At 29.3% G+C, this 16205-nt stretch overlaps 1 protein-coding gene across 1 annotated transcript in view; it reads right to left on the bottom strand.

Moving 5' to 3' along the window:
- LOC111630840 (sphingomyelin phosphodiesterase 4-like) overlaps positions 1–12981 on the bottom strand; it is a 66877-nt gene extending 53896 nt beyond the window's left edge. Inside the window, exons 1-4 of the mRNA XM_023375004.1 lie at positions 12843–12981; positions 12693–12776; positions 4326–4562; positions 3844–3951 (exon numbers count right to left, since the gene is read on the bottom strand). Of these exons, the coding sequence (XP_023230772.1) occupies positions 3844–3951; positions 4326–4562; positions 12693–12776; positions 12843–12857 (444 nt within the window). The 5' untranslated portion in view covers positions 12858–12981. The remainder of the gene's footprint in view (positions 1–3843; positions 3952–4325; positions 4563–12692; positions 12777–12842) is intronic.
- Positions 12982–16205: the final 3224 nt, after the last annotated feature.

Raw genomic sequence — 16205 nt, 5'->3', positions numbered from 1 at the left:
AAAGTTGAAATTTGGTACACAGTTATTGTTTGTTACGAGAATGTACTATAAATTGTGGTAATTAAAGTTTTAATTTACCTCCATTAAAAATGCATTTGAAATTATTCAACTTTTGAAAAATAAAATGTTATCTTTAATTCACATTTTAATCCGCTGTAACAGTCATTTCATAAATAAAATAAAAGTATTTATGATTTAATTGATAATATTTTTACGTCATTAACTTTATTTAAAAATTGTTATAATTTTTAAACCAATAAAAAAAAAAAAAAGTTTGCAGAAGGTAGGATCGAACCTAGGTCGCACCGCGTTGCAGGCGAGTACGCTACGGACTGAGCCACTTCGCTGTACTACCATAAGGTAGAATCGATCGGTATATAAGCTGCGCTTAAAATTTTAGAGCCTTTTTTCTCGGAATCTTCTGGCTAGTGTGCTTTACAATTCTTCTGGGTGGACACCCTTGAGGTATACTACGAACCTGCCAAGTCCCATCCCGAACTGAATTTCCGAGACCGTAAGGTCCCCTTGTAAAATGTAAATTTTAAAAACTTTTTATAATAAATTTTTTTCCCTATTAACTAACAGAATGAGGTCTACTCTGGCCAATAGCAATTTCCAGCAATCATTAATTAAGAACCACCATATCATCTGTGTTTCTCACCTTCAGATGTCTAAATAGGCAATGAATGTACACTTGCCCCACACCTTGATTGATGATCTTTGTAAAAGTTTAAAAAACTTGTTCTTTTTAGATTTAAATTCTCAGTTCCATTCAGTTCTGGAATTTTGTAACAGTTTTTTTGGTTGATGCTGACTTGAAGTCAAAAATGTTTTCTTTTAATTTTATAGTTTTCAACAAAGTTGGCTTTCTTAACAAGCAGAAAGTAATCAATATGATGATATATAGTTGGCGTTTATTAACTTATATTATATTAATTTCATTTATTATGATAAATGTAATAATGAATTTAATACAGTAATACCCCGATTTACGCGATTTTCAAATCTCGTCGATTCCTCTTTTGTTTGAGTGCCACGCAACCCTTGATTACTCACTCCCCCCACACTATTGTTCAGCTTACATGTTCGGATGTGTCACGCGGAATCCACACATAGCTACAATTTATTTTGTGTTATTTATTTCTGTGTTTGTTATATCTACGGAGACTTGAGAGATTCTACTATGTCATCCAAACGAAGTAGAACTAATTCTTCTGCATCAAACAAGAAAAGAAAAACTTTATCTTTGGAATGTAAAGTTAACATTGGGTATGTTCGTAAAGTCGAACGAGTTAANGGTGGTAGTGCAGCGACCTGTTTAAAATAGTTCTATTGGATATTAGTGGTGTACATGAATGCGAATGAATCGTACAAGAAAAAAAAAGGTCAGAAGGTTTTGCAGGATTTCCTTGGATGAAAAAATTACCGATTCCCGGACTGTCCGGACGATAGCACTATCGTAGGCGCGCTACAAGTATAGATTAGGATGTTTCAAATTTTTACAAGATATTATTATTATTTATTGTGAAATTTTGCCGCCCCTAAAAACTGCCGCCCCCACTACGGTATGCCACTGTATTGGTCTTTTAAACAACAATTCTAAAATTCCATGTTTTGTACCTCTTCACTGCATAATTCACCACAAGCATCTCATAGCAAAGTACTTAAAATATGAAAATGTGTGGAAGATTGTTTTGCAGATTGAATTTAATTAGAACAAATGCAAAAACACATTGTCAATTTAAGAACTTCAGGAAGAATTTAAGAAGACAAAACAGGTCAATTGCTCAGTGATCTCTCCTTATGGTTGACTGTAAAATGGCTATCAACTTACAATGTTTTGAGCCATTTTGTGGAAGTCCTAAATACTATCATAACATTTTTAAAAGAAAAAGGAAAATATTACCCAGAATTAGAAAAAGAAATTTAGCTTTCTGACTTAATGTTCCTTACAGATGACATGGAACATTTGCAAACACTTAATTTGGCTTTACAAGGAAAGGAAAAAAATGATTAGAGATTTGTCACAAACTGTATTTAGTTTTGAAGCTAAACTTTGGCTTTTTATGCACAATCTAAGTCCAGACTATTTAGTCATTTTCCACAAGTAAAAGCCAATATATTAATATTAAAGAAGAAAAATTAGAAAAATTGGAAGGATTAAAGCAATTTCAAATGTAGCTTTGAAGATTTGAAAAGTTTTAACATTTGCATATTTCATGAACCAATTATTTGCCAATTATTCAATTTCTGAAATAATACTTGTTGAAAAAGTGGCTGGAGAATTGGAGTTACTAGAGATAAAAGAAGATCAGGCATTGTAAATGCTTCACAAATTTAGTTCTCTAATTGAATTTTGGAAACTTGTGCCAGAATTAAAATATCTGCACTTAAAAAAGCTGCTTGCTGTCTAATTTCAATGTTTGGTACATGTTGCTGTGAATTGTTGTGCTCCACAATGAGATTCATGAAGTCGAAATATCGTTCACAGTTGACCAATCAGCATCTCACAGAATTGCTGCAAACAGCTTTAAAAATTATATGCCAAAAAGATTTGACAAAGGTCTTTGTTAAATGTTATACTTTTTTAGTGAATATTTATTATTATATTTTGTTTTTATTGTTAAATTTTTGAAATAATTATTTTGTATTTTATCTTTCTCTTAATTGAAAGTTCTTATATATATATATATATAAAAGTATGTATACATATATACATACTTTTTACAGAACTTAAAACTTACGTAGAATATGTCATCGTATTAATTTAAATAAAATTTGATTATATGTATTTATTTTTGTGTACTTAAATAATATGGTGTGGCTCTTTACAATATATGAAAACTGGCATGTGGCTCTCATTGATCTCATGCATGCCCACCCAATATATATCATGCTGGAGTAAAAGCTTAAAGTCAACTGAGAGCCATGGAAGACCTTGGACACAAGTCATCTCCAGTCAGTATGGTTATTTCTAAATTAATTAACTGATCTGGAAGCAAATATCAGAAGAAGGTCTGTATAGCATAACTGGCAATGCATCTGTACAGTAAGCAGGAGTTGTAAGTTTAAGTCCCATTTTTGGCTGATCTTTTATTTCAGAATATTCTAAATTAAATTTGTCTATTATTTCTAATCATTAAATTTAACATAAGATGGAGCTTAACTGCTTACCTTTAGCCAAATATCTTATTAATTTATTAGCCTTATTGTACCTGATAAAATACAGTTGTTTATTTGGTACAAAATAAATTACTTAATTTTGCTATTACATTAGAATCATTTTATACTCATCTTATTATTATAAGATTATTACAGAAGGCATCAGTTATGCTCAAAAAATGTCAAAAATCTGAAACTGGTTCCAGAACTTTCTCATAAATTAATCAAGAATTTTTGATTATATTACATATGTAGTAAAAATAAATCTTTATCACAGAATGAATATTTAACAACTTAGTATTTGCTCAAAATCATGTGTAAAAACACTGTTTTGTTTATTATAAGATAAAATTTAATAAATCACAGAAAAAAAGTTAAATTCAAGAAACATAAACAAATCACAAAGTATAAATCCTATTATATAAATTTCTTGTCCATTCAAAAAAAGAAACCACCACTTAATAGAAAATAAATGTATATTGATCTTGGATAAGATTCACACCAATATTCTTTGTAAAATGCAGAGTGCTCTTAGATTACCATGTCTTTCATTGAAATTTTAAATTTCTTACTTCAGATATATCTAGTGTTTATATTTGTTATTTATATATTGACAATTTCATCTACTCAGTTAATTGATAAAGACTAATAAACTTATTTTAATTCAAATAGCTTTTAAAGGATACTTAATAACACAGATGTAGGCAATCTCCCAGGATTTTGATAATGAAATTTATTTGAGTAAAACATTGGAATAGCACCTTCCTCTAGCATATGACGAGTTGAAGCCTACATAAAAAAAATCTTAAAATTAATTTTAATACATATTAAACTTTTATTTAAAATATATCCAGTATTTTAACAACTAAGTGTATTTCAAATCTAAAATATTTTTTATATTATAAATGTTACATCAACAGTATGAAACACTTTGTAGTGTTGCAGAATAAATCACCACTAAAATATTTCAAACATTATATTAATTGACAATGATGCAGTTAATAAATTTGTAAAATTATAGAAATCTTTGTCACAAATATGCTTGCATTAGTGCTTATTTGAAACAGATCTTACATAACACAAATAATGTATCTGTATACAGTATATTTTTCATATGATTATAGTACATTAATATAAAAAAATATCGTAAAAATTCTACTTACTGGTAAACATGAAAATGGAAATTCATATTTTAATTGTCCATCTCCAAATATTGGTAGTCTGTATGCTAAATTTAAAAGTGGTCCATCTGGTCCTAAGAAGTGCCTTAATGATTCAAAATCTTTTTGTCTGTTCAATGATGTTATTCTACTTAATCCCCAACCATTATGAATATTTGTTCCTGAAGTACTAAATCCAAATAAATTTTCAATAATCAAGGGATATAAAGTTTGAAGATCCTAAAAAATAAAGAAATAGCTTTAAATGTATAATATTAATAAATTGAAATAATCTATTAAGAATAAAACAATATCAATTATATGCATATATCTCTATTAGTTTTGTTATTCTAAACTTGTAAGGAACCAAGTCCGAGCTTTATTTTTACTTTACTTTTATTTTGCTTTTATTATATTTTTGTTTGGGGCTTATGTTTAGTTAGGACGAAGGTTTCCTCACCCATCACCCCAGAACGTTCAAAACGAGAAGATAAGAGATTAACCAACTCACCGACGATGAAACGACAGTGCCATAGCTAGCATTCGCACTCATGTGCACGCCCGAGCGGCAGAATTGTAAGTCCGCACTGAAGGGGGGACACCCCAATAGACTTTCTAGGAACTTGTGTAACCTTTAATTAAACATCCCGATAATTGTTAAAGAAATGTTGTAAAAGGTTAACAAAGTATTGTCGAGAAATAAGTTACCAGATAACGAAGAGAAAACAAGAATGTTATGTGTAGATATATAAATGAGGGGAGTGTCTCAATTAGAACTGTGACGTCACCTCAGACTATAAGTACAGTAGCTCAAGTGAAGACAGACGAGGTGAGCTCCTGAACCGAAAGTGTTGGTCTGCTGGTAGCAGTGAACAAGGTGTCGAATAGGAAATCCTAGTAGGAGATTGAAGGTTCGATTTTGATGATTTGAAAATAGGAAAGTCTTGAGTAGAAGAAAAGGTTCCGAGTATTAATTGAGGTGACGGTTAGGATTGATAGTTATAAGAGAATTTGTATCTAAGTTAAGAATTGGATTTTGTTTTGTCGGAATTCCAAGGGGAATAGTTCTAAGTTAGAATAAGACTTAAGTTTGTCGGGTTGATTTGTGATTTGATTTTTGATTAATAAATTTGTTGTTTGTTTATAAATCTTGTACATAGTATTTGTTAGACTTGATTAAACATTTATTATTGAGATTTTTTTTGGTGACTAACTTTGTCCTTAATTTATTTCGGTGCACGCTAAAAGTCCAGGCCTGGCAACTAATAAACGCGAACCCGCGTAAAGTACCCGTTAGGTCCCAGCTCTTTAAGAAAAATTCGTTGTAGAGCAACAAACTAAATATAGTACTTTACAAACTTACAGTTTACCCTACTGTTAATAAGCTCCTCATCTATTTCTAACTTTCTTAACAAATAGTTCTCAAAACATTTTAGACTTAACATCTATCTTTCCTACATTTAAGTGTTGATTCTCTTTACTAACTTTCTTGTTCTCTTTATTAACTCAACTGAAACTGAAAGAAAATAGATTAGACTAGCTTATCATCTACTATATATTATTATAGTTATACTTTCTTTGATCAAACTATTCTTGATTTTATCTTTCAACATTATTCCACAATCCACCTAAACATTTTTACCTCACTTATATTTGCATTTTTTAAGTTTATCTCTCCTCAACATTCTGGTCTATTAATTGAGGGTCTTACTGGAAATAACATATCCTGCAAAATTACAATAAACAAGTTATTAACAAATTTCAATCCATCATCAATCCATCTTCTAAGAAACTTTTAAGGTTCAATTGCATGTCCCAAGAGTTATACACCCACATTGATAAAACACTGCATATTAAAATGCTAGTGAATTGAAACTAAAACTTTTTCTCCTCCTTTTCCTTTCCTTTCTCAAAATACTCTTTTAATGTGGGATATGCCATTTTTCCACCAAGTCCTCAATTTAAGGATGATTAAAGACAAGAACAAAACTATCACACATGGCAGAACTGTTTAAAGATCATTATTGTTTATTATATTATGGTCCAATTTTTGAGAAGTTTATAGAAAAGAATATATGAATGTTTATAGCTTCTAATATCAACTTCATAATTTCCAATGAACATTGGACCATAATATTGTTCTTTGCATAAACCTGTTATAATTTCACAGTTATGTAAATATTTGTTTTTTAGATTATTGGGACAACTATATAACTATTAACTTTCCATACACTAACAATTTATTTTATATTTATCATTTGTTTTATTATTACCTATGTTAATTTTTATTGATTTTATTCCTTGTAATATACAGTAAAACTTTGTTATTTCAAAATCGGATAATTTGAAGTACAGTAGAGCGTCGTTTATCCGAATCAATTGGGAACTGGGGTTGTTCGGATAAATTATTTTTCAGATAACCAATTATGTACGAAAAAATATATTAACCATGTTGAAATTTTTCTCCGTTGCGTGTCGCTTCATGTTGAATTTTCGTTGAAGTTAAGCCTAACATAAATTTTTATATTAATATTAAAAATCGTGGCTATTCTATCATTAAAAATTATTTCTTTATTTTGTACAAACAAAGTAAATATATTGAAAAATATAAAAAACAAAAAAAATTATACTTTAGAAGTTAATCTAGTATCAAAAACATTTGATTCAGCACAACACACAGTACTCAGAAAAACACCACACAAAAGTGCCAGTGCTGCCAGCTAAAACACGCACACTAAAACAAAAAAATATTGGAGTAGCCCAAGATATAGTCAAAGGTTGCAGTGCCACAGCACTAGTGGAAATTTAAATTTGCCAACTGGAACACTTTCGGTTAACTGATGTTTCGGTTGATCAGCTTTCGGATAAACAACATTCTACTGTATTGTGTAATTTAAAGTCAAGTCTAGTCCCCAGCCAAGAGAATGAGATTTTGCAATATATTTTAGTTTGGATACTTCAGAATACATGTACTGTACAATGAAATTCAAAGTCATTATATGGTCCAATGACCTGCAAAAATATTGTTTAATTTGAAATCTTCCATCATATTACATGTTTATAAGAAAATTTCCATGTGGCAGTTTTAGTTTCACCAATTATAACTAATTTATTGGATGACCATTCAAGGTCATTCAAACATTATACACATTTCCAATAAAAAGAGAATTTATTATTATTTTTTATTTTTATGGAAAAAATCTGCTTAGCATTTAATTATTTTTTACATTTTTTGCAAAAATCTATTGATATAATACAGCTGGATCCTCATGCCAAATATTAATAGTTTTTTATTGCTAGTGCATTCAACAAATCTATTTTTGTCGTCATCAGGCAAATAAAAATTTTAAAATCGAACACAAATGTTCTAACAAGAATGGAATGCATATTATTTAAACTAAAAATTTTTGAATTAAACCATTATGAGCAAGCTACAAATTTCGAATATATTCAATGTTATGCATGTGATGTTATACGTATGATGTGGTGTGGTGTATGCATGGATGCAGATCCACATTAAATAATATGCATGCCCTTCTCGTTACAACATTTGTGTTCAATTTTAAAATTTTTATTTGCCTGATGATGATGATGAAAATAGATTCGTTGAAAGCGCTAGCAATAAAAATCTATTAATAATGTTGTACACAGTGAATTTTCCTTCCTGCTAAAAATCTATTGTTTCAATACATGTGTATATTCATGTGTATTCAATATTCATGTGTATATTCATGTGTATATTCATGTATATTCATGTGTATATTCATGTGTACATGAATACATGTGTATATTCATGATGAAATGCATACTTTAGCTTTAGCTTTTAATAGAGATTTTTTTCCATCAGATGACATGATTCTTATAATCTCAAACTCAAGACAGTAACTTCTTCAAAGAATTAGCCATTGATCCTCTAAACTAGTGGTTCCCAAAGTGGGTGTTACCATCATATGTGGGAAGTGAGTAAATCCAAGGGGCAAAAAGAAACAAGTGGGCAGCAGGGTACTGACAGTGACCATAGGCAAAGGTCAGGTGTGAATGACCACCTTTCCTTTCCTCTGTTAAAACAAGTAAGAAGAAACATTGCATTTAATGGCTTCCAGATATAGTGAACAATGTATGATAAGGACACAAAGTGTGAGGTTCATAGAAAAGTTTTCCTAAGATATTTCCCAGTCTTTCTCACACAAAAGAAAGTGGTTTAAGGGCGTTGGGTATAACTTTATGGAACCAAGGGGATGGTGGCTCAAAAAAGTTTGGGAATCACTGCTCTAGACAAAATTCATGGTAATTCTTTTTGAAGTACAGTACTTAAGCTTCTTTTGATTTTAGAATAAACTTACAGTTTGCTTTTCAAGTCTTACTTTGAATGTAATTTGGTTACGTTTTCATTGTTTTCATTAAACAAGGGTTGTGCTGCATAGTGCCAAAACTGCCACTTGATGATATTTTTATTAAAGTTGTGATAAAAATATAATATTGGCAATAGCAAGTGGCAATAAAATCCTAGCCTGCTTGTTTCAATATTCAGCGTGAAATTGAACCACAAATGAACTTAAGGAAAAATAGCAAAATATCAAGCTTCAGTACAATGGGAGTCCTGTGAACCACATAGCAACTTCATGATGTCATGTGGCAAGTTTGGGAAGAAAACTAGAAAGTGACGTTAAGAACCAAAGACAGTTTTGTGCGATGTCATCCAACATTTACAGACTGAAAATTTTATCGACAGAAATTTTGGGGAATTTTTTTGGGATGACTTTTTCACTTTGATCTTTTTTTGGTAGACTAAAACAAATATTCTGACATGATAGAATCTGTGAAATACTGTTTAAACATTGTGATCAGATGTGTTATTTGGAATTATTCATTAAAACATTATTAAAAAATGATTTCTATTGCTAACAAGAGGAAGGCCAGACATTCAGGTCTCTGTTTCGAATAAAACTTGTTAAGTATGTAGCCCTAAACACAAACAGCTCATTCATCCAAATAATAGGATCCACTTTTCAAGCGTTTCCAAATATTGGGCCTCTGAAAATTTAGTGTTTAGCTTAAGTTTCTGACAGTTTCAAGTCCCAAAATGGAAATAGCAAAGTGAATAAGATGCTAAGCACTGGAGCTAGATGATGGTAGTTTTGAAACTATGTAGTTTTGGTTTAGTTTAGTTTAGTTAATTTTATGTGTAACTTCATTATTTTACCACATTATTATTATTATTCCTCACACTTAAACCTTATAACACAAGAGATTAAAAATTTTGATGTCATTTCCTGTTTAGTGAAAACAAGCCTATGTAGATTAACTCGTTTACATCGATAAATAAAACTTTTATTTCTTCACATTTATTTTCAAATATTTTACATACTATGTCCTCACATGCAAATATGCTTCAGACATTACTGCACACGGACAAAAAAAACAAGTGATATGAAAAAAGGGTAGCAAGTTGATTCATTTTATTATTTTTTTTTATTGTTAATATCATGGAAAATTTCCTCGTGTGCTCATGTTTGTTACACTTGGAATGTCATAATACCACCATATCTAAAAATAAATATGAAGAAAATTTTATTTAATAACGTAAAAGTTAAATCTATAGAGACTCGTTTTCCATAAACAGGAAATGACAACTGATTCAAAACACATTCCAGTGTTCCGAAGGAAGACATTGATCAAAGGAATGAGTTGATTCATTAGAGGACAAATAATGGGGAAAAAGACAAAAAATAAATAATTTTTCATATGTTGAGACTAAGATATGTGACAAATTTGTGTGTACATTCTGTTCTCTTAAAGATACTTCCAGACTTGTATTCCTTCTGAATTTATACCATCCTAGCACCTCCTTATGCCTTCCTTGTAAAATACTGAATAATCGAATGCTTGTTGCTTAATTGCACCACTGCTGTCATAAAAAGAAAATGGTTTTTCACAAGGCACAATTGTGTAAATATTTAAACTGGTTACTTCTTTTTCACTACATATTTGCGAATCACTGACTGTATCAGTAATATGACTTATTACTTCTCCTAGAAAAAAACCTTCCTGATCTCCTTGACCATTTACATGCTCGTAGAATAAGGAAGATAACAACAAACCACTAATATTGACACTCAAATCGGTTGCCATTTTGTTTGTGACTTGTTAATTTGTTTTTTGTTTTTGTTTGTGACTTTTTAATCTCTTGTTTTATAAGCTTTAAAGCTTATAAAACAAGAGATTATTATATTATTATTCCTCACATTTAAATGTGAGGAATAATAATATAATAATAATGCAGTAAAATAATAAAATAATAATATTACACGTAAAAAAAACTAAACTAAAATTCCGAAGAACCTGTTTTACATTGGCTAACTCTAGTGCTCAGCAAATTATTCACTCAGCTATCAACACTCTTGGATATGAAACTTCCAAAGAACTTATAGGCTAAACACTAAATTTTCAGAGGCCCTGTTTTTTGGAAATGCTCGAAAAGTGAGTCCTATTATTTGGTCAAGGAGCTGTTTGTTTTTAAGGCTCTGTTCTCACCTCTTTGTTCAAATTGGAGACCCGAACTGGCCTCTCCATGTAAATGAAAGTTTAACATGTTACTTTTACTTTTGAGATGCCAAACTAATAAGACTACTAGCACCTGCATTAATTAGTCAGTAAAACTGACGTCTATAAAGAATTTGTAGATGTGAAATGATGGCAATATTTTTAAATTTTTTAGAGCAACCCCTGATTGAGTACATAGAAACAAATGGTTTTTTCGAAATAGCTTAAATTACAAAGTAATAACCTATAATGTTATCACATTTGTAAATGAATGGGTGAAATTATATAAGGTAATGTCGTTTTGGGGGGGCCTATATCTCGCAAAGGGTCACCCATATGGGCATGGTTCCTTTGACCTTTTTGTTCCTATTGTATGCTCTACAGCTCTGTTAAAGTCCAATCGCATCATTTGGTCCTAGATTTCAACCACTGGATTATCAATCAAGCTCAATAGCCAAATGGATAATCTGGTGGATTGTTTGGCAATACAAATGAATCGGGTTGTTTACAGAATTAACAGTATCTCTTTATTTTTCTGATCCATATCCATATATTAGAAAAATAAAATGATAAGGTCCCAACCATCTCATTTACAACTACATTGTATAAACCATAGGTTTTATATCGCTTTTGTTTTCAACACTGTTGTACATAAAAAGTTTTGAAACTATGTAGTTTTGGTTTAGTTTAGTTTAGTTAATTTTATGTGTAACTTCATTATTTTACCACATTATTATTATTATTCCTCACACTTAAACCTTATAACACAAGAGATTAAAAATTTTGATGTCATTTCCTGTTTAGTGAAAACAAGCCTATGTAGATTAACTCGTTTACATCGATAAATAAAACTTTTATTTCTTCACATTTATTTTCAAATATTTTACATACTATGTCCTCACATGCAAATATGCTTCAGACATTACTGCACACGGACAAAAAAAACAAGTGATATGAAAAAAGGGTAGCAAGTTGATTCATTTTATTATTTTTTTTTATTGTTAATATCATGGAAAATTTCCTCGTGTGCTCATGTTTGTTACACTTGGAATGTCATAATACCACCATATCTAAAAATAAATATGAAGAAAATTTTATTTAATAACGTAAAAGTTAAATCTATAGAGACTCGTTTTCCATAAACAGGAAATGACAACTGATTCAAAACACATTCCAGTGTTCCGAAGGAAGACATTGATCAAAGGAATGAGTTGATTCATTAGAGGACAAATAATGGGGAAAAAGACAAAAAATAAATAATTTTTCATATGTTGAGACTAAGATATGTGACAAATTTGTGTGTACATTCTGTTCTCTTAAAGATACTTCCAGACTTGTATTCCTTCTGAATTTATACCATCCTAGCACCTNTGTACGTGTGCTGATCTTTGTAATTATAAATTGTGAATACATGTGACTAATATTATTTTCTTTTTTATTTTGTGCATGTTACAAGTTATAAATAAATATAAACAAACAACACTACCTCGATAACATTAAATCTAAATACCAAAACGATTAATTTACTGTGTTTTTGTTATTTATTACCCCTGTTTTTAGGTATTCGGCCGAATAGTGATTAAATATTCGGTATTCGGCCGAATAGTGAAAAATAGGCCGAATACCGAATAGTAACCGAATATTCGTTACATCACTAGTTACTACAGATAAGTCACAACGTTACAACAATAGGCGCTGCTTCCTAAAATTATAATTATGTAATATAAAATAAAACTTTAACATTTTTATAAATTCTGGAAAATTAATATCAATCTTATACATTTAAAAAAATATTTTAATTTATTTAAGAAAAATAAAAAGTTATACTTTTAAACTCGTCTCGCCGATTAATCTTGTTAATTCGGAACATCTTTGCGGCAACGGATATTCTAATATTTTCTGTAACTGTATCTGTAAATTTAAACGTCATAATTACAAAATCAGGACATTAAACCCGAAACCACGTTTGAAACTTACGCTAACCGCCGCCATTTTGTCCGTCGATAGGTTTTTCGATTCAAATTAATCGTTTCGTATTTAATAATTTTGCATTCATAAATTAATTTAAACGAAATAATTTTCTTTCTTAAATAAAATATTAATAATTAATTATCGGAATTTAAAATAATTTCTAAATTAAATATAAATGTAAAAAAATATATATATATTATAAACAGTTGCAGACGACAAATAGATATGTCATTCAAAGAGTGAGTATACGATATAAATAATCCAGCACTTTATTTATAATTTAAACAATTCGGTATACTTTCTTTGTCGTTTAAATATTTAGTATTTTATTTATATTAATGTATTTAAATATATTTTGATCGTTTTATTTGTTTACGAATTCGGTATTTCAATTTAAATTTGTAATACGTAATGTCAGTAGCGTTTCCAGGTGTCATCGTTAGGGGAGAGTCGGGAATAGATTTGTGCGTAGAAGTCTTTTTCGTATATAAGTGTATAAAGATTTATACGCATACTTTCCTCTGCTTTCCACCTGAATACGCCTCTGTGTGACGTAATTAGTGTTGTCAAGTGTTTGAATATTGTAACGGAAATTGCTTGTATACAGCATTGTAATGGCCTGGAAATCGTTCCCTGGCTAAAAATATCAGGAAATTTTTTGAGAATTTAAATCTCAGTGTGTACTAATTGGCATATAAAGACATTAAACACACTTTTCTAGCAATTAAGTTTGATACTTTTCTGTTGATATATACTGCATCATGTAAAGAAATGTCTATTTTATTATGTGTAAAGTACATTCAAGAAACATGGACAAGTACAGAAGTTAACAAATAAAAAACTTGCAAATAGGATTCCTCACATTACATGGAAGACCGAAAGCTGCAGATTTCATTTAACATTGCTGAAAACAAGTTTAATTATTTAAAGTTTTTGGCCGTTAATAGATGACTGGCATAACTCTATTGCCAGCAGGAAAAATATGATGCATAGGGGCAAGACAATTCTAATTTGATGTAGAGAGCATATATTTTAAATTAAATTAATTAAAAATATGATTAAAAATTGCAGCACAGCATTGTGACACTGTCATAATAAATATTTGCTCATTTTTATTAACAAATAAAGAAACATTCTACATACTGTAATTTTTAAAAAATGGTAAAGGGAAAACTATCCCCCGGTTCCAAGCTCTTAATGGCATTGCTTCCAATCAATATAATGAAACAAAGAAAATAGAAAATGAAGTACAGTAATAGAATGTAAACAATTTGATACAAGATGTTTATGTCCTTAACATAGATGATGAAACTTTCAATAATATTGACAACATTGGTGGACAAACAGTAAACAAGATTGGTGATGAACTGATTACAGTTTGAGTTACGATCATACATGAATGAACTATTTTAATTTAATTAGTTTTATGATAAATATAAATAAATTATTAGCATACTTATTGCTGTTTCATTTTTGAATATATAGTACTGTATAATTATAAAATTGGATTCATAATAAATATAATACAAAAAACTATGCCATTTTTATTTGTATAATTTTCATTATTCACATTACAGATTAATTTGGATTATAATCTTAGATGATTACACTGTCAGACAGCATTAAAATTTAAATATCTGACAGTCTGACAGCATCTAGTGTTATATCTAATTTGGCATGGACTTACAATATTATTTGTCTATTCTAATGGAAACTGCAAGAAAACTCTTCTAATTTGGATTATAATTATAATTTCTGTAGTTTAGAAATTAATATAAGAAAATAAAAAGTGCTATAAACTTAATAATGTTAAAATGTTAATGAATTTTCTAAACTTTTTTAGGATTTATTTTCATATCATATAATCATATAATAGAATATTTACAAAATGGCCTCTTCTTCATTACCTTCATATTGGCTAAGTAGAAATAGAAAAGATTTGGCCGAACAAGCTATTGTAGCAAAACGAGAACAAGAAGTTCAACGATTAAAACATTGGAACGAAGTTTCAGAACATTATCGTAAAGCAGATCTTCGGTCATCAGTACATAGTGCCTTAATAAGTACAATACCACCTACATCTATTCCAAAGTAATTGTTTTAATTTATAAGAATAATTTTAATCAAAATAATAATGTTTATCTATATTAAAATTGTAGAGCAAATGTTGAATCTGCAAAGAAAGAACTAGAAAGTGAATCTAAAAAGAAAGCGTTAGAGATTCGTAGAGCTGATTTGTTAAAACTTTTGAAAGATGAAGAACAAAAATTTAAAGTAAGTGTTGTTTGCTGTATTTAAATACCAGTATATTATTGTAACACAGCTAGATATTTTTAAGTGATCTGAACTCTGTGTTTCATATTTAAAATCTAATCTTTAATTTAATAGAATTGAATTTTTTGAAAAATAGCATTGAAAAGTCATAGAATTCTCAATGCCATAATTAAAATTTATAAATAAAAATTTTGATTGATTTATTTTGGAAACAGTGATTATCCTGTATATACTTGAAACAACTATCTTCACTTACAATAACTCAAACAAACCCATAAAAAAAGTAAAATANTGATTGATTTATTTTGGAAACAGTGATTATCCTGTATATACTTGAAACAACTATCTTCACTTACAATAACTCAAACAAACCCATAAAAAAAGTAAAATAATTTAAGAAAAATAAAAAGTTATACTTTTAAACTCGTCTCGCCGATTAATCTTGTTAATTCGGAACATCTTTGCGGCAACGGATATTCTAATATTTTCTGTAACTGTATCTGTAAATTTAAACGTCATAATTACAAAATCAGGACATTAAACCCGAAACCACGTTTGAAACTTACGCTAACCGCCGCCATTTTGTCCGTCGATAGGTTTTTCGATTCAAATTAATCGTTTCGTATTTAATAATTTTGCATTCATAAATTAATTTAAACGAAATAATTTTCTTTCTTAAATAAAATATTAATAATTAATTATCGGAATTTAAAATAATTTCTAAATTAAATATAAATGTAAAAAAATATATATATATTATAAACAGTTGCAGACGACAAATAGATATGTCATTCAAAGAGTGAGTATACGATATAAATAATCCAGCACTTTATTTATAATTTAAACAATTCGGTATACTTTCTTTGTCGTTTAAATATTTAGTATTTTATTTATATTAATGTATTTAAATATATTTTGATCGTTTTATTTGTTTACGAATTCGGTATTTCAATTTAAATTTGTAATACGTAATGTCAGTAGCGTTTCCAGGTGTCATCGTTAGGGGAGAGTCGGGAATAGATTTGTGCGTAGAAGTCTTTTTCGTATATAAGTGTATAAAGATTTATACGCATACTTTCCTCTGCTTTCCACCTG

This window comes from Centruroides sculpturatus, unplaced genomic scaffold (assembly GCF_000671375.1).
Source record: "Centruroides sculpturatus isolate CEXI.00-Female unplaced genomic scaffold, Cexi_2.0 scaffold6, whole genome shotgun sequence".
Taxonomy (NCBI): Eukaryota; Metazoa; Arthropoda; class Arachnida; order Scorpiones; family Buthidae; genus Centruroides; species Centruroides sculpturatus.
Note: the sequence above shows the minus strand (reverse complement) of the source record. Positions and strands in the feature narration are given on the sequence as shown.